General features: G+C 35.2%; 1 protein-coding gene across 14 annotated transcripts in view; it reads right to left on the reverse strand.

Moving 5' to 3' along the window:
- Positions 1–19,837, reverse strand: part of LOC133098164 (sodium channel protein type 3 subunit alpha) — an 83,943-nt gene that overhangs the window by 15,476 nt on the left and 48,630 nt on the right. For all 14 annotated transcript variants that reach the window (XM_061200973.1, XM_061200959.1, XM_061200923.1 and 11 more), the window contains 3 exons: positions 9,989–10,109; positions 8,720–8,874; positions 7,813–7,986 (listed from right to left, as the gene is read on the reverse strand). In XM_061200973.1, the coding sequence (XP_061056956.1) occupies positions 7,813–7,986; positions 8,720–8,874; positions 9,989–10,109 (450 nt within the window). The remainder of the gene's footprint in view (positions 1–7,812; positions 7,987–8,719; positions 8,875–9,988; positions 10,110–19,837) is intronic.

A 19,837-nucleotide genomic window follows, 5' to 3' on the forward strand; every position in this document is an offset into this window, starting at 1 on the left:
GAGGGTTTTCCATTAATAGTACCATAGGGTTTAAATAGCATGTGGACTAACTCAGTATTTCCTAGAGAAGGGCACCTAGAGTTTCAGATTGCTAAGTGCGTACCTCCTTCCTTCTACTCCAGAACAGTCGGCTAAGCAGCTTCTAAAAAGGGGCTCAGGTGATGGTGAGGGAACAGGTACAAATCTTCCATGGAAGTGGTGGCAGAGGGCTCTTAACGAAGATGGGAGGTTGGGGATACTGGAGATGGCAGGATTGGATCAGCTGGGATGGGTAAGGTTTATGGTAGGAATGGAGTGAAGACCATCCAGTGTCTGAGAAGTGAAGAGCAGTTCGTATGCAGTGTCAGTCAGGAATGAAAGTCCTTACACGTTTATGTAAGGGAAGTCTGTAACTCAAGGCTGCCTCTTTGCTTTTGACATTCTTCTACTTTTATCTTAGGCTTTTATAGTTTATTTATTTGTCTATAACTTTTTACATGATTAGAAAATTCATAATGCTCACCAGACATGTAAAAGTGAGCATCTTGGTAATTATGGTATTGTTTGTGGCAGAGGGAAACTGGAGATAATCTAAGTGCTCATTCCTGGGGAATGGATGAGTAAATTCTGGTGGTGCATCGCTGGGGACTGCACTGTGGCATGTAGACACCATGGGTTCCATAGGAATTTCACTGAAATATTCCAAACACCATTTTTTAAAAAATGAGGACTTTGAATCAGGTGATTTCTAAGTTTACTTCCTTGCCTGGAATTCCCTAATTCAGTAATTTCAGGATGATTAAAGCAATATAACGCTATATGTTATTCATGTTGAGAAGATAAATCACAGTATCTTTACTAATGGAGGCATCATCTTTAATCAAGTACTCTACTGGTAAAATACTGGTAAAAGTGCTAGTCTGATTGATAGTGAGCATGATTACTTACGGGGTATGTAATTGTGAATCTGTCCTTAGGTTTAATTATTGCTTTTTCTAGGAATATAGGAATTGTTTTTGACATTTTACATAATGAACATATGTTATATAGTCACTTAATAGCTAAGTAATTACTCCGTGTCTCAGTTTCCTCATCTACAAAATTGGGATCATAACAGTGGATACCTCAGTGGTTGTTGTGATGATTAAATGAATTAAAGCAAAGGTTAATCGTTACTAATATTATCCATGAGAGCCCTTATCTGCCTTTACTGTCACTGCTTAGAATCGTACCAGTGATGAGCTGGTACGATATCCCACGGGAAGGCTTTTAGAAAAAGAAAGAGCCACGTGGATCTTCCTAAGGGAGGTATTTAACGAGGTCATGATTAGAGGCAGGGAGAACATTTATAAAGCAGCTCAGTGCTTTGTGACCACCTAGAGGGGTGGGATAGGGAGGGTGGGAGGGAGACGCAAGAGGGAGGACATATGGGGATATATGTATATGTATATCTGATTCACTTTGTTATAAAGCAGAAACTAACACACCATTTTAAAGCAATTATACCCCAATAAAGATGTTAAAAAAAAAAAAAGCCATTGCTTGGTCCAGTTAGTCATTGTGATGTTGGTGTGTTGTTGAAGAGGAGGGTCCAGACCTCCAATTCATTTTTTAGTTGGTAATTTGAAGTAGAATTTGCCGATTGATTGACTGTGAGGGGTGAAAGAAAGAGAGAGGCTGAAGATGACATTTAGCTTAGCTTCATAAGTATACCACTACCAGACTAAACAGGACATTCAGGAAGAAATTCATGACTGGAGGGAAAAAATAATGAATGTACTCAGTCAGGAGGAGTATCAGTAGGTATTATCTAGGAAGCAATTAGAAATGTGAATTGGGGTTTAAGGAAAGACCAGTATTGGCTAAAAGTCATAATCTTTTAAAAACTGGAATATAGAATTTATGCTGTTAAATTAACAGGATTATCTCTTTAAACCTAACCAGTGAAAAAATTTTCTTATTAATAAATTGATAATGCTAAAAGAATTAAATTCTTCCTGAAAAGGAAAAAAGTGAGTCATTCCTATCAGGAGACATTTGTAGAAAAAGCCAAAGCACATACTAGACTGTTTACATGGAAGTATGTTTGAAGAGAGATCAGAAATTGATATGAAACGATAATAATTTATAGCTATTCAGTTCCTTTACCTCAAAGTTCTTAATTTAATCAAATATTTCCACAAGAGCTCCAGGTGAAATTCAAGGCAGGTGTGTCCATATTAGCAAGGCATCTTATTGTTTTCATTCACCACCACCAAAGGCAGCCACCTTCAGAGTGTAATGTGGGAACTCTTTGACTAGTGCAACATGACATTTTACATATATCTGTGCTCTGTTGCAGAATATGGGGCAAAGAAAGAGCACAGTGCTAGACAGAGGTAGCTCTGACCTAATAGCTGTGTGACATCTCTAAACCTCATTTTATCAGTAGCAAAATAGAGATAATAATAAGAATCACATCACAGGATTGTTAAGAGATTAATAAATACTGTATAATTAAAAAGAGATATTGATAATGAGGTTGGTAATGTAGGGGTTAGGAAGCACGGTCATTAGAGCCAGATTCCTTGGTTACAAAATCCAGCTTAGCCTCTTTCTTATTTACTGTGTTTACAAGTAACAACTTTTCTTTGTCTTAGTTTCCCCATCTGCAAAATGAGAATAATTATGGTTTCTAACTCATAGAGTTTTGAAGATTAGATGAATTAACATATGTAAAGTGATTTTAGCAGCATTTGTACACAGTAAGCATTAAATCAGGGTTACCAATTTTCTTTATTATTAGGTAAGGCTCTGAATTAGTGCTATTCCCACAGTAAGTGCTCAGGAAGTCCTAGGCATCTTATTGTGGCTACTAATATTAATAACAATTCTGGCTTCATTATTGAGGATGCTGATATGTCAAGAATAAATGTCAAGAACGGCCAGGATCACCGGATTCTAGAGGTTGATGGCAATTGTAAATACATATTAGAATCAGAAAATGTCCCTATTCTGCTTTTGTTCACTTCAGCAGAGCAGCTGATGAGGATTCTAAGGAGCCCTTGAGCAAGCAGGATGTCTGAGTAGCAGACATCAAGCATCTCATTTCAACCACATCAGCAACCTGTGCTGTCTGTAAAGTGGAAATCACTTGTGGACAATAAATATTTCATGATGGTTGAATCTTTACCAAGAGTGTGTTTTGGACACATTAGCACCTTAGGATAATTTAGAACCAAATTTGAAGTTGTCATGATAGATGCTCAATGAATTTTCTTAGGGATGACACTTATGCAAAAATCCATAAGGACCACAAGAAATGTGAATTTTTTTCAATAAATTACGATCACATGTTTAATTCATTCTGTGGATAATAATAGCATCTAAAGTATAGCTTGTATAGTTATAATACAGGATAGTTTGGTTTTCATATGAAGATAGTATCTTTTGCCTTTGGATAGGAGAAAATAATTATACAGAGTTAGAAAAAGTGGTCCATCTAGTGTGGTATTCTGACAACAAAGGCATGGGTTAAGTTGTCCTACTTGATTCCAACCTGAATTATCATACTTGCTGTCTCTATCTCCTCGCCGCCATTCTTTCCTCAATCTTACCAATATTTCTAGTACTTTATCCCCATACTTCCATGAGACATCTCTTAACCGTGACAGCAATGACGTCTATTCTGCCAAATCTAAGTGTCATTTCTCAGTACTCATGTCACTTGACCTCCTTGCAGCCTTTGACAAAACTGATCACCTCTCCTTTGGAAAAACCCAACTATCCTCCTCTGGGCTTCTGTGATACCATGTATATTCTGTTTTCCTTTTTCTTCTAATTGCTACTTCTCAATCTAATTTACTGGTTCCTTCTCTTTTGCCCAACTTCTAAATGTTGAAGTGTCTCCAGAGTTTGGTCTGGGCTCTTTTGTTTGTCAGCTTGCATTCTCTGCCTAGGTGAGCTAATCCAGGTTCATGATTTCAAATGTCATCTCTTTCCTGATGACTGCTAAATCCATAATCAGGTGTTAGATTCTCTTCAGAACTCGAGACTTGTGTAAAACTCACCGTGTACTCTTGAATGTCTAATTGGCATCTCAAACTTAGTACATCCCTCTTCCACCTACCATCTGCTTGCCCTGTCAAGCCTGTTTTCTGATCTTACCCATTCCAGTTAATGGTTTCATCTTCTACCCATTTGTTCAGATTGAAAGAAACTCTGTTCATCGAATTCTCCCTTTTCTTCATATCATACATCCAGTTCATCAGTAAGTCTCATCACCTTAGTCTAAGACATAGTCCTCTCTTTCCTAGATTATTAACACAGCTCCCTAATTGGTCTCCCTGCTTTGACTTTTTTGCTGTTCCTTCCCCATAGCCAGATGTGATAATTTAAAAACAGTAGAACAGATCCCTGCTCACCCTTTCTCCCTTGAGTTTCCCATTGTAGCTGTAATCAATATACATTAAATTACATAATATGTACAATATACATTAAATTACAGTAAAACATGAACTTCTTACCATGGCCTCTAGGTGCCTTTCTGAATTGTCTATTACTCTTGCCTGTGTTTCATCGCACACAAGCACAACAGTTTTCCTTCTGTCTCTTGAGTGTCCCTGGCTCATACTTCGGCGCCTAGAGATTGTTCTTTTCTATTCCCTCAGGTCTTCAAATAACTGTCCCATTGTTATAGACTGAATGTTTATTTCCCCCCCAAAATTCATATGTTGAAACCTAATCCCCAGTGTGAAGGTATTTGGAGGTGGGGTCTTTGGGAGGGTATTAGGTCATGAAGGCAGAGCCCTCATGAATGGGATTAGTGCCCTTATTTATAAAAGACACCCCAGAGAGCTTGCTTGCCCCTTCCTGTATGTGAAGACACAGCGAGAAGACTGCTGCCTATGAATCAGGAAGCAGGCTCTCACCAGACACTGAATCTGCTGGCGCTTTATTCTGGGACTTTGCAGCCTCCAGAACTGTGAGAAATAAATTCTGTTGTTTATAGGTCACTAAGTCTATGGTATTCTGTTGCAGCAGCCCAAATGGACTGAGACACTCTTTCTCATCATTTACCTTCTCATCATTTACCTCATCAAAGACACCTTCCATAGAGACTCTGGGTAAAACTCTCCTGCTCCCCACTCTGCAGTCATTCTCTATCCTGTTATCCTGTTTTCTTTCATAGCAGTGATCACCATCTGCTTTTATCTTATTTTTGGATTTTATTTGTTTACATCTTTACTGTCTGTTCCACTCTCTCCTAGAGTGTTAGATCCTGTAGATCTAACAGGGCTTGATTTGTCTTGTTCATATCTCCTTTATCTAAAATAGCATGTGGCCCTTATTAGGTGCTCAAAATATTTATTAGATCAATGAATGAATGTTAACGGAGGTTGGAGAGATAACCCAATACTTTTATTTTTAGGTAGGGAATTGAAGATAGATAAATTTTACATAGATAAATTTCTCCAGGTTTGAAAGTGTATTTCTTCTGGTTTGAAGTTACTTCACTTATACTTCAGTTTTTGGGGTTTTGCTTTGTTTTGTTTTGAGCTTTCTGTGACTGCTTAGTTGGTATAGCAATATATCTTATGGACTGTGAAACCCTTTTAAGTATGTTTTACTTGTACTTTCAAAAACTGTTTTAACTCTATGTTTACTTTAGCTTATTGGACCCAGTGGTCTGAGAACAAGTTGTTAGTTGAGGTTGCATGAATTCACACATTTTAGTCCCTGCTTTGGGAAAAGAAGAAGATAGACCCATTTAATTACATAACTTGCCCAAAGATACCCAGTTCCATTTTACTAATTTAAACTTACTAAAAGGGAAGTAATTTGGGGGGCACCACTCTTTGACATTATTCTGTAGCTAACTAAGTGTCTATATTAGGTTTCTAAGGGTTCAAACATGATACAAAACCTTGACAGATTTTTGCATCATATTTATTTCTTCTATAGGAGGGAAATACACGGACTTAAGTACAATGTAGTAAGTGTTTCAGTGAATGTAAATTTTTCAGTAAATGAAAATATTTTAGTAAATTTCAGAATTTTCTGGAGAAGTTCTATCACATTTGTAAGTGATCTTCATACATGACAAAATTTTTTTGAACCAGAGAATATTATGTATTTCGTGTTCCATCATTTCAGGGAAAAGCTGGAGATCATAAATGCTGAATTCCAAAGCCAGTATGAAAATATAAATGTAACATTTGTACCAGTTAGATAAGAAATCTATAGGGTAAAGGAGCACTGAATTGAGAATTACGAAATTAGGACACTAATCTCAACTTTGTTACTGAGTAGTTGTGCTATCTAAGGAAAATTCTTTAAACTGAGGCTTTAGTTTACAATAAATTGTTTAGAAGACTGTGTAGAATAGAGCCTAGATATTTCTTAAGGTCCATTCAAGCTGCAGAATATGAAAATATTAAACATCCCTGTTTGGAGGCTTTTCAGGACAGTATTGAGATTCATCGCTATTATTCATTAAAGACCAGACACGGGAAGTTGGAAGTCATTTCTGATCTATTAATAGTGACTTGGCACCAGATTTCTTCTCAACTCAAAGGGTTAAACACATTTTGGTTATAGAACTATGAGTATGTATGGGAGAAAGGGGAGTAGAATTTAGATAGGCCCACACTTGTCAAAGACGATAAAAAGAATGAATGCACACATAATGACAATCATTGATTCATAGTGGCAAGCGTTAGAACTAAAAATAAAGTGCTTTATGATTGCTGGGAAACAGCTAGAGATAGTGCTTAAAACACCTTTTTGAGGTGGAGGAGGCTGAGAAGCCTTGTGCAATGGAACATCACAGACTACAAAGGACCAGTTGACTCTCATTTTGCCCCAGTGCCTCTCCATTGCTTGGAATTAAAAAGTAGGCTGCATTTTTTGATGATGGCCATTCTGACTGGTGTGAGATGATACCAAATGTAAAATAGATAGCTAGTGGGAAGCAGCCGCATAGCACAGGGAGATCAGCTCGGTGCTTTGTGACCACCTAGAGGGGTGGGATAGGGAGGGTGGAAGGGAGGGAGATGCAAGAGGGAAGAGATATGGGAACATATGTATATGTATAACTGATTCACTTTGTTATAAAGTAGAAAGTAACACACCATTGTAAAGCAATTATACTTCAATAAAGATGTATAAAAAAAAAAAAAGTAGGCTGCAAGTCAGGTCTCGTTATTGGCAATGTTCCTGTGACTACCCACCTCAGGGTAATCAGATTCAGAACAGGGCTTCTACACCTATCTCTTTGCATGGTAAATATTTCATTAGCTACTGAGATATCTAACTACTGATTTAAGAATGGAAATACATTTTATTGTCTCTGTGGGTTTGTGGCTGAATGAATACAGTGACTAGGTTATTTTAACATTATTTAGTAATGTACACTCTAGTAAGGGATTAGAGTGTAATTCTGACAATTCCTGGCCCCAAATCTGTCTTGATTTTACCTCCTGGAGATATTTTTTTTCAATTGAACTGTTAATAAGCTAGATCTGTCAATTAACAGATTTTTAGCTATTCCTTACCTTGAGATCCTTAATTTTCAGAAAAAGAAGAGCTATTTGCTTGTGGCATAGAACAACTCTCTCTGTGTTTTCTCTTACCACTGTCCACATTTTTAGGACCTTTTCTACTGCTTTCCCATGAGACTTACCTCATTTTTGAATTTTTTTGTAGTTTTTTAAAAAAGATAATTGCATAATTGTGTCAGAATTAGTGAAACTAGGGTCTAATTAAAATCAAGGTTTTAATTATAGAAATATATGAAATGTCAAACTTGCCTCTTTTAAGAATAATTTCATAAAAATCACTTAGGATACTTACATCGACAATCAAGAAATCTAGCCAGCACCAGGCATTAGTGAAATAGGTTTGAAATCCATAAGCTACCCATTTGAGAAGCATTTCCAGGATGAATATATAAGTGAAGACCTTGTCAGCATATTCTAGCATGGTTTTGATAGTTTTTCGTTGTTCAATGTATATATCTTCAAAAGCCTGTGAATCAAGAATGCTTTTATTTTATTTGAATGGCTTGCCTCCACCAAATACTTGATAAAATTCTTAGTAGAATGCTTGGCACAAAGCACTAATTTGATAAATATTGGCTAATATCAGACAAATATGGAACCAGACGAAATCTAAAGACTACTAATGGAAAATGTCAATATCTTTACTGATTTAGTTTGTGCTTTCTTCTCTGCCTCTCACCCCAAAATCTGTATCTCAATTACTTCTACAAAGACATGCTTTTAGAGAAGTAATATGAACTCAGAAAATATCTAGAAGTTCTGTTAACGAGGGATAGACTTGGCCTATTCCAACCTTACTTTCATCAATTCTCTGAATGATCTGGCTCATTTTGAAAGAATAAATTGATTAGACATAAAAAAATACACTTTTAGTCCATAAATATTACTATGATTATTTGGGAGAACTGGATGGGATTTGACATGGAAGGTAATGTAGTTACAGAATGTCCCTGGAAATGGTTGTCTCAATAAGGAAAACATCTGTTAGAAAAGCACCAGATGAGAAATTCCATCTGGCTGCTCATGGTTCTAATTTATTCTGTAATGAATTTTGCATAGTTAAACCCTGGGTGCCAAGCTCTGCAAGGTACAAATATACCTCTTGTTTTGCTCCTTAAACTAAGTGTATGCTTCTGGTATTTTTGGAGATAAGCTATTTCACTAGAACCGGATTCTTGCCAATAACGCGTTACACTTACCAAAGCACCACTACTGAGAAGGATCATGAAGACAATGAAAGTCTCAAACCAGTTGTGTTCAACAATGCTATAGCAGGTTTTCCGAAGATTCCACCAGACTTTTCCTTTGCCTTCTTCTATACTTACTTGACAGAATGGAAACTTTTTAATACATCCTAAAAGATAACATTAAATATAATAAATTAGAAAAATATATTTCAATCTTAAATAGGAAGAAATAAACTTTGTTGCTCCCTCCCCAATCCTAGTCTCAGATCATCATTTTATACAGCAACTGGCTACTTCATTCCTTAGTTATCTTCAGCATCCCTCCTGTATAGTGAATCATTCTCAGACTCACATATCAGCCAGCTACCTAGAATCAAAGAATTACTTTACCAAGAGCTGCTTGAGTATAAATGGTTCCATTCTTTAACACTGCTTAGGATCTCTCTTTGCCTCAAGGCCAATCATGGACAAGAACATCTCTCAGGTTTGGGGAGAAACTGCATATTCAAATTGTTTATTCATTTTTTGATGTGATCCTGGATTTTTACACACTTCTTTTCACACAGAAAATTCCCCTGTCTCCCTAGGTATCATCCACTGTCAGTTTTCCCAAGCTATTTATTTTCAGCCTCAGTGCTTTTCTTAGTCACACCTATGACTCATCTTGTCAGTCCTTTGTCCTCCCGCTCTTAGCTTTCATGTTATTTCTAACTTCCATCCACTCTTCTGCTCTGAGTTACTACTTATGGGATTCAATCCAATCACACTGAATCAGCAAACTTTATTGATTTGTGTGCTAGCCACTGTACTGGTCACTGTGACAATAACTGCTGGTCTCCCTGACAAGGCTCTAGAGCACATCTATATCCCCAAACAGCTCTGGTCACAGCCCAAATTAACCACATTTGAAACTGTAAGAGATGGAATGTAATTATTGCAGCATCTATAAATCAAATGACAACATTGCCAATGAGGTCTGAAGGGATTGCTTTATCAATAATGAGATGATGTTCCAGAATGCCATTTATCTTCTAGGGTTCACTTCTCCACATTCTGGAGGATGAAAGAAAGGACATGTCAAATTATCTTAATTGTCCAGGCACAGTAGCTGCTATAGTATAATCAGGAAATACAGATAAATTAACTTTTTGGAAGAAAAGAGGAAAACAAAGATAAATATGCCTTCACCGTTTCTTTGAAATATTTCCTTCAAATGAGGTATATTTAGTCTCTGTAAGGAAAGAAGGGAGATTGCATTTAACCATATTAGAGCTTGTTTACCTTCAGTAAAACAAGCTTCTGGCTTAAGGTCTTCCTCGGGTTCCATTTCAGCTTGTTCACCTTCTCGGGGCAGAGCAACATCAACTGTACTTCCTTCAGATGAGCTGGTGGCATTTAATTTCTGGAAACAAAACCCCATTGCAAAGATGTGATTTTTCTCCCCTTTTATTCAGCTAATTTGGAAATGCTGTGTGATGGTGGTGGTAGTGATAGCATTTGACTCTGTTAACAGTACTGATAATTATGTACTAATAATTTAACATACTTGAAGTCCTATTGTTTAAAACAATGTAACTACTAAGTTGATTCAGACAAAAAATGGTTAGACAGCATTCAGTGTGGGTGATTTAGAAGGGAGTGATTATACTGATTAACTTGTTTATGATCTCTGTCTATGGATGCCATATGAAAATAATTTAATACATCAACACTCAGGCCAAATCAAGAATAGCTTAATAAAAGTTTGGTATGCTGACATTCACTATTGATTATATTAATTAAAATGCTTCAAATCAAGTTGTAATTTCCACTCTTCAATGGAAATTTTCAGAGGGCAAAGAACATTACCAGTTGTCTGTAACTACTGTCCATGTTTCTGTAATTTTAGAAAGGAAGAGTGGCACATTAACATTAGTCACAGTCATTATAGTTCAACTTTGAGCTATATTTTTCTCTGGCTTACATAATTTTCTTTTTACTTTACTAGCAGAAAAATGATAGATCTCTCTTTCTCTTTCTCTCCCTTTTTTGAACTGCTTAAATGAATTCAATACTTGCCAAAGAATTCTAAACGAAATGGAAATTTCTTCATAAATGATATTGTTCAAAATCTGTATAGACTTTCATTAGGAGCACATTCCGAATTCAACATGTGATCAGGCTGTGAATTTTCTCTTTAAAAAAATTATTGTGACATGCCACATGTCTAGGAAGAGCCACTTTAGTGTTGCAAGAATAAATATCTAATAAGTACTCTGATACCACTTGGGAAGACATTATGGATATGCAATGCTTTATGAAAAGTGATGCAAAGACATGACATACAGCACAACCCAGGGAATGTAAAACTTTTAGAATGAAAGAACATGGACATGTTAATGGTTTCAAAGGCCCCATTAACTTTAGTAGCTGAGTGATAGGGTCACTCTGCCCTAACCCTCTGAAAGAGTTAATGTGTTACTGAAAATTACCTGGATAACTCCCTAAGCATCAGTCATATTGGAGGAAATTTGGCTCAAAATTCTTGTTTTTTTGAAATCACCATGCAAATGTAGTTTAATACTTTATAATGTGAACATGGAAGAGTAGTATCCAGATGATATTTTCTGTGGTATTACTTTGAGGGTGACGTTAACCATGTCCAATTAAATATATTATGAAAGTTACCCTAAGTCAAATATAATTCTATAATAAAATATCTCCTAGTCTGGAGTATGGTAAAGAGAGACTAGGCCATCGATTATGGCCGATGGTTCTTAGGATCATTAGAGTACAAGAATTTTTACCATTAAAATCCTCTACTTTTTGGAGAGGTGGAAGGTCAAGACATATTTTCTTCTCTCAGCATTTTTCTGCTTCCTACAGCCAGAATATCTTTATTCTTTTAAGAAAATCCCAGGAAAGCTACTGCTGGATAGAATTGCAGCAGCTTCTGGTATAACCAAGAAAATACTAGATAATTCTTCCCTTCCAATTTCATTGGTGGTTTATGGGTTGGACACTATGACATTTGATGAGTGGCAGCAGTAATATCCACTGTATAAATAAAACCAGTAAGAAACCAAATTATTTTGAGGTTAGTTATAAAAAGCTTCATGTTTCTTCTTCCTCTTGGCCAATCCAAGCTGAATAATTTCTTCTGCGCCTGGTCACGATCCACCTTTTCCATGAAGCCTTTCTTATGATTTCTCCATGCTAAATTTTATAGAACGTTTTGCCCATAATACTTGTTTGCTTTGACCAAATATTCTCATAAATATATGTATATAAATTATATATATATACATAAAATTGTATATTTATGTACATATATATTAAAATGTACACACATACACAAATATACATCTATACACCAAAAGATCCAAGCATAGAATAGACACTAAATGCTTATGTTGAATTTATGAAAAATGAATAAATGAATGATTGAATGCATTTTGTTGTTACTCTTATAGAGAGAATTATAGTGTTTAGATAATTTGATCTCTTCATTTTGATATGTAACTCAATTGTGGCCTTTACAGAAGTCTGTTTAATTGTATTAGAAAATGCATTTTTTTAATGAATAGGAATTATTAATGATATTTTAGTGATAAAAACACATATTTCCAAAATGTTTCTCTAAAATATTGGCAGACATTCAATAAAGAAATCTGAAGGAAGAAAGTAATAAGTATATATGTATACACACGCAAATACACATATACTTTATACTTTTCCATTTGAAAACTTTAGAAAATATACTCACCCTTCACTTATTTTACCACTGTTAATAAAGTTGTGAAATGTTCAATTTTTTGCATTATAATTCTCTGCCATGTATTACACAAGTGTCTTATATTTAAGTACAAATATTTAAAGCAAATCCTTCACAGCACAAGTAATGGTAGCCATTAATCTGAATGACAATTGTATCCACCGTTTACCAAGTATTGACCTCTGGATGTGTCTTTGTTATTGGTACTGTCTTTAGATTGTAAACAATTGTGAATGTGGTTAGTATTTTAAAATACAAATAATTTCAATTTTCTAAATGGCTATGGAGGTTATGTACATTGTAAAGCAGAGAGGTCCGTGTGTGAGTTAGTTTACCTCTATCTGCCTGGCGTTATGAAGCATAGCATGTCTTTTGAAAACAGACAAGGAAAAAAACTCTGCATGTATTCTGCTCTTCTCAAATGAGCAGAACCCATTTTACATGCAGAATTGCTTCACCGTTATCCAGGAGTTTTTCTGATTATAAGGATAAGCTCATTAACCTTATGCTCTGCAAAACTCCTTAAGGAATGTTTAGACAGAGACTTGATGAACCAAGGTTTAAAAAATAGTTGGTAGGCTAGTGTTTCTGCCACTAAAAAGTGTTTTGTGGGAGGCTCCTTTTCCTATGAAAGTTGGCATAAAGTTAATTCCTGCTAGTTGGAGAGTCAGGCTTATTCATGGTGTAATCTTCATAGGCCACATTTTTGTCATAAGAAAGTACATATACTTTATCCTATGAAGTTATAAAAATATTGTATCAACTACATAAACACGTTAAAGTTGAGAATTTACCTACATTTATAAATTAAAGCTTAGACTGTGTTCTTATTAAGTTACAACAACTTACCAATTCAGATACACTGCCCGATAAGCTTTAGTCACTGGAAACAAAGAATTTTACTGCTGTATTTTTAAATTTTGAAATTTATATCCTAGAAAACTACTTAAGCATTTAAAATTCTATACATGGATATAATACTATCTTCATAATCTAAACATTTCTAATTAAGTTCAACACTTTGGCATTCATACTCTGGTAGAGGGTAGTTTGTCATACATTTTATCATAGCCATACCAAAATGACTTCCAAATTTTATTTAAAAACACATAACTGTTTTAAAAGCAGGTGACTGATGATAAATACAAAGAATAACTTACTTTCTTTTAATTGCCATAGCTGTGCTACTAAAATGATAAAAAAAAAAAAAAGAAACCTGAAATGAAATTTTCCACATTAAGGAACTTGATGACTATACTAAATAACTAAAATTAATACTTGTTCTGAAGTAGTTATAAACATGTAATTAGGTATATAGGCATAACAGTAGAAAGCTTCCATAGAAAACCACATACTACAAGCTCATCACTTGTTTTCTTGTACTGTTTTCTCCCTATCCGTCCAGTATTTTATGGCACTTAAGGCTAGATTCTTCCATCCCTTGTAGAAACTACTGAGCCTACAGAGGGATGATGACTTATGCTCTACAAATGCACACTGGAAAGCAGGTTTGAAGATGCAACATTCTCCAGGCCTAATTCAGCCACAGGAAGCATGCCTGGCTGTAGCAGAAGCCCGGCGCAATGCTGTGGAAGCCGCACGCTGGTCCAAGAGCCATATTCTCAAAGACATGGCACCTGAATGTGAAGTTTTCAAGGTTAGCTGCAAATACTACTTGTAAGAAATGACAGAATCAGCACCCAAAAAGGCCATTTTCCCCCGATAACATGAACTTATATAGAAATCCCCCCTTATGGCGAATATTGCTCAATTTTTATCCAATTAAATAGTGAAATTTAACTTTCAGAAATAGAAGAGAATGTTAGCAACTGGCCTACTTCCACCGAAATGCGCTCACATTTCATTTATTTTCAGTCAGCTATCAAATGTTTGACTCTCACAAACTGCTGTATGATTCAAAAGGCAAAAATAAAAGATTCAGCCATTACAGACTGCCTTTAAAATCTAGCCAGTTCTTTCAAAACTTCTGGGTTTTGTCTTGAAAGTAAAAGAAGAAAATCTTTTGGTTACACAATCTATCAGGGCCTTAGTCTGATCTTTTGGATATGCATATCCATATCTTGACTTATTATATTTCATTTGAAGGACAGGTAGCCACACAGTGAGGTCACTGGGCTGCATATCCAAGGCAGGAAGAACACGACTAAAACCAATAGCTCTTTTTTTTCTGGACCACTGATTGAATGGTTAAAAATATAAACCATCTCTATTTTGTTTGGCCTTAACATATTTTAAATGTGTAACACCCCTGATGCACCTTTTATTTTAAAAGAGCCTTATTAAGAACATAATATAGGAAACTGACAATAATTATATGGTAGTTGAAGAATAAGGTAAAAGGGCATCCAGCAGGCAAAAGAAAAAGCTGGTTTATGTTAAGAAGATAATACAAAAATTTCCATCTAAATTTGCCTTAATTTTTATTTCAGCAGAAGTACACTGAAGCACCAAAACCATTCTCTAAAGGTCAAGATAGGTTTAAAATGGCTATTCACACTCCCATCTGTGCCTCTGAAAGAGTTGCGTCACATTCAGTTTCACAGAGAGCATTTGGAAGACACTGAGAACGTTAACAGAAATGGGAAGCTAGAGGTATTCTCCCATTGCTCTCCAGATTCTGAAAACAGACCACAGGGCCTTTTCTAGAAGGGTACGTGCTTGGGACCTTAGTCAAGCATCATTTTCAAAGTTTCCATAACGGCTTTGAAAAAGAGGGAATCCTGTTATAAACATGGTGTAAAAGATAATTTTCCAGTACCATTTAATTCTGCCCTGCTTGTGAAGAAAAAATAATCAGATTTTCTTCAATGACTAATAATCTTGTTTTACTCCTAAAACTAAAAAGTCATTGTAAGTAAAATTACATAAATCACCAGGGGCTGTATTTTAAAAAATTTTTTATTTATAATTTTATGTCTGAATTTGTTTCATTTTACAACTAATTCTCAGTTATCCCTAAAGAAGGAGAGAGTATGTATAAATTAAACCTACAGACAAACCCCAAGCTCTAATTAGGTTTTTTTCTTTTTCACCAAAAGCCTTGAAAACTGCTAATACTCATGAACTTTTCACTTTTGCTTTTTAATTTGCCTTCAAGAACACTCACTCTGGGGAATTCCCTGGCGGTCCAGTGGTTAAGACTCGGGCTTTCACTGCTGTGGACCCGGGTTCGATCCCTGGTCAGGGAACTAAGATCCAACAAGCCATGTGGTGTGCCCAAAAACAAACAAACAAGAACACTCACTCTGGCTGTGATTCCAGTAACAGGAGAAAGTTGAGTCAAGAGAATAAACTAATGATTTATTTCATCCACAAACCTACAGCAAGTTTTGGAGATATCCTTTACTCCTCATAAAACTATAATCAATAATTAATAATCCAAAGTAGGAAATTTTCCAAGTCTCTTTTTTGCCTGCTCAGTTTTGGGTAGAACATTTAGGGAGAAATTAATGTAGATCAGGGAAATTTAAAAAAATGGGTACACTGAACCAATTACTTAATATTAAGATGCAATGAACATTTCCTACCCTGTATCATGGTGCTTTTCATTTTTTAATTACAGTGATCACTTAGGGTTTGGCAGATACATGACTTAACAACTTCCCCAAACTACATGAAAATCCAAGATATGTGGTGCCCAAATATATACAGACTATGGCCCTTCATATCCAAAATCTCATGATCACCTTACTGTTTTTTTTAACGGAGGCTTTCCCCCAAAACATGAAAGCAAACATTTCTATCTGGAGCACATGAATTGGATGGGTTGAAAATTATATTCACAGATCTGAATATAATGATCTGAAAATGGCAACACTATCAAACAAACCCTGTGAGGCTCATTTTGGTGATACAGTTTACTTATAAGGGCTGAATCAACAACAACAAAAAGTTGTGGTCTTATTTTAATGAAATAAAAGCAGAAAAATATTCATCCTCTCAAGTTCTTAACTATTTAGAACTTTAAACATTTCTATCATGTTTTAAAATAGATATAAATCCTATAGAGCATGCAATTATTGTTTTTAAAAGCCTAAACAGACTAAACTGGAAAGTCATTAACAGAATCAAATATGGTGTTGGGACTGCCCGTCTTGCCTGACCATGCTGTGATGTGTCACACGATTCAGCAGAGAGCAGCTGGGCACGTCTAGCACTTCCTTGCCATGGCAGGGGAAGGAACGTAGCTGAGTAGCATGCAGGCCAGTCAAAATTTATTTAGAAAGTGATTGTACATGTACAACTTGCTTGGGTAACCTGGGTAAAAGTGGTGGCACGAGCCTCTGGCTGGTTAAAAAACACCAGAGTTTCATTCTTGAAGGCTCCAGCTTGATTTTACCCCTGTGAGAAGTAAGAATGGTAAGCAGTGAAGGTCACAGTATGATATTCCTAGATTGAGCTTTGGAATTCAACTTCAAATATGCTTCTTAAGAGCATTTATTCTATATCCTTCACCTGGGAAGACAATGAAACCTTTTAAGAACTAAATTGTAAAAATCCATAATTATATAAAAATGTCAAGAAATCATGTTTATATAAAAACAAAATTCTACATTATGTCTTGTCACTAGATATGTATAATTCCAAGTTTTTCCAAAATAAAAGGATCACCATTTTGAAATCCATGCCTTCAATTTCCTTAAAATTTTTTTCATGCAAAACTTTATGTTCGTTTCCATACCAGTCTGTTTATGTTACTGGTGCATATAATAGATACACATATATAAAATATGTATTACATAATATAATAACAGCAATTCATATTTTTATCTCTAAAAACTTCTAGAGATCATTTCTCCCCAACTGTGGTATAGCTAGATATTTTGAACATGAATGGAAGGAATAGAGCAGCTAGAGTTTTCAAATACTATCTAAATTAATGATTAATTTACTGCCTCTTCTTAAAGCAGAAATGTGTTGCAAATTTTTTTTTCTTTTCTTTCTTCCTTTCTTTCTTTCTTTTGAAATGTATCGTTCTGTTAGGTTTAACTTGTATGATTTTTCATTTTCTCAGCAAAGAGAAAGGATATTTTCTGTCCCCCAAAGCACAGGCCAATGTTCTTTTTCTACTTGTGTTCAAAAAACTAAGAAGCGCGAACCAAAATGCCACTTTATGGATACGTTATTTTTAATTTGTGTGTGTGTGTGTGTATGAGTGTGTGTGTGCAATAGCTAATAAAAAAGAACAACCAGCCAACATAAATGTGAATCTGATATGTGACCTGTGTTCAATGCCAGCAGTTTTCAGAAATTTCAGATCAAAACTGAACTTCACTGGAATTTATTTAAATCTATTCTATAATGCTGATTTTTGCTTTTATTTTAAAAAACAGTGTACAGTTGACCCTTGGATGACACAGGTTTGAACTGCGCAGGTCCACTTACACATAGATTTTTTTCAATAGTAAATACTACGGTACTACAGGATCCTCAGTTGGCTGAATTTGCAGATGTGGGAGTGCAGATACGAAATCATGTATATGGAGGGGCAACTGTAAATTATACTCGGATTTTCAACTGGATGTAGGGTTGACACCCCTAACTCCTGTGTTGTTCAAGGGTCAAATGTACTTTTAAACTTTGTGTGAGCATACGTGAGAATTGCCCTATTATTCTTTCAAGGTTTTTCTGGTACTAATTTAAAAAATCATCCACATAAAACTTACTGCTGAATTTAATTTTACTGTGCAAAATAATTTGATTAATTATTTTAAAAAAGTTTTATAAAAGTTTTAATTTTATATTTACTTTTAAGTATTTTCCCTCTAATATATCTGTACACTTTAAACAATTTTATTACATTCTGTAATTGGATTCCGTGTATCCAAAACTAGCTTGGAAGAGGACAGATGATTATAAAAAAAAAATCACCCAATAAAGAATTTTTGTTCAGATAATAAAATGTTTTCAAGGACTTGAAAATGAAGACATTGTATCTCATTGTTCCAAATTTATGATTTTTTAGTCATTAAAAAAAAGACATGACAATTAGGTGGTATTCTCCTAAAGCAATAATTTGAAATATCTGTGGACATCATAGAGTTTTTTTTTTTAAAACATCTTTATTGGAGTATAACTGCTTTACAATGTTGTGTTCGTTTCTGCTGTATAACAAAGTGAGTTTTTGAAGTATTCTGGAAACCAACTTTTTGGTAAAAAGAAATTAAGATATATCATTTCCATGAGTGCAGTGAGATGAAACCTATGATGTTAACATAGCAAATGTTTCTCTACCTCTTTGGCTTTTCTGTCTCTTCTTGACCCCAAGCTAGTCTTGTCCCTAGTCTTCCCTTATTTTCTCTTTGTAATTACTTCTTTGGGGAACTCCTCTATTTTCAAGGAATCAGATAATTATGAAATCTGCGTTATTAAATCTATTTTTAAACCCTGACTGCTCATCCAGTCTCTCGTTCCCACTATATCCCACTTCTAATTCAGTATGTCCCAATTGAATTCTTTCTCTTCCCCCATAAACCTGGTAACCTTCTTAAAAAGGCCATTTCAGACAGTTGCATTACCATTTTCCCAATTTCTCAGATTCTTTACTAGGTTGGTCAAAAGCCAGTTAGTCTCAGTTCCCATACTTACTACCCTAGCCCAGAATCCTGTCACCTCATTATTATCAAATGATTGTTACCACATTCCCCAAGATAACAGTTTTCACTCTAAACGGTTTTACTTATTGCCATCGAATAAATTTTCATAAAACATCACTTTCCTATTGCTTTTCACCTGCTTCAGAACAAATAGCACGTTATTGACTATGCAGCCAATTCCAAGCTCTTTGACTTATTTCAAAGACTGTATAATCTGAAACTACCTTACTCACCCATACATATTTTTCCAGTCTTTTCAACCAATACTTTATACATGCTGATTATTTCACTGCTTCACCTTAATACTAAGCTCACTCTAACTCTGGCTTTTGTTTAGTAAGTTTCTGCTTTTTGCTTTCTGTTCATGTATTTGACCCACATTTTGAGGCCTACTTCAATTTTATCTCTTCTGTTTAACAATTTGCTATGTTCTTGCTGTTCTCGATACTTGTATAATCTTGTATTCAGTCCTACAGGATTAACCTTTTTAATAGGTTTTTAATAATTTTGTGAGTTAGTATTAGCTTCCTCAAAGATGTTGAGATTTCCCTGAAGGGGGTTATGTTATGAATCTCTCCTTTAACTCTTCCTTACCCTTAGTATCCAACAGAGTGCTGAATTCACAAAAGTCCTCAATAAATGCTGGTTAATTAATTCATGATTTGCTTAAATAAATCTATGTCAAGTGATGGAAAATAAAATTAGAATTGAATTCTTATTTTACCAGAATGAGCAACACATAAATTAGAATTGAACTCT

The sequence above is a fragment of the Eubalaena glacialis genome, chromosome 1, assembly GCF_028564815.1.
Source record: "Eubalaena glacialis isolate mEubGla1 chromosome 1, mEubGla1.1.hap2.+ XY, whole genome shotgun sequence".
NCBI lineage: Eukaryota > Metazoa > Chordata > Mammalia > Artiodactyla > Balaenidae > Eubalaena > Eubalaena glacialis.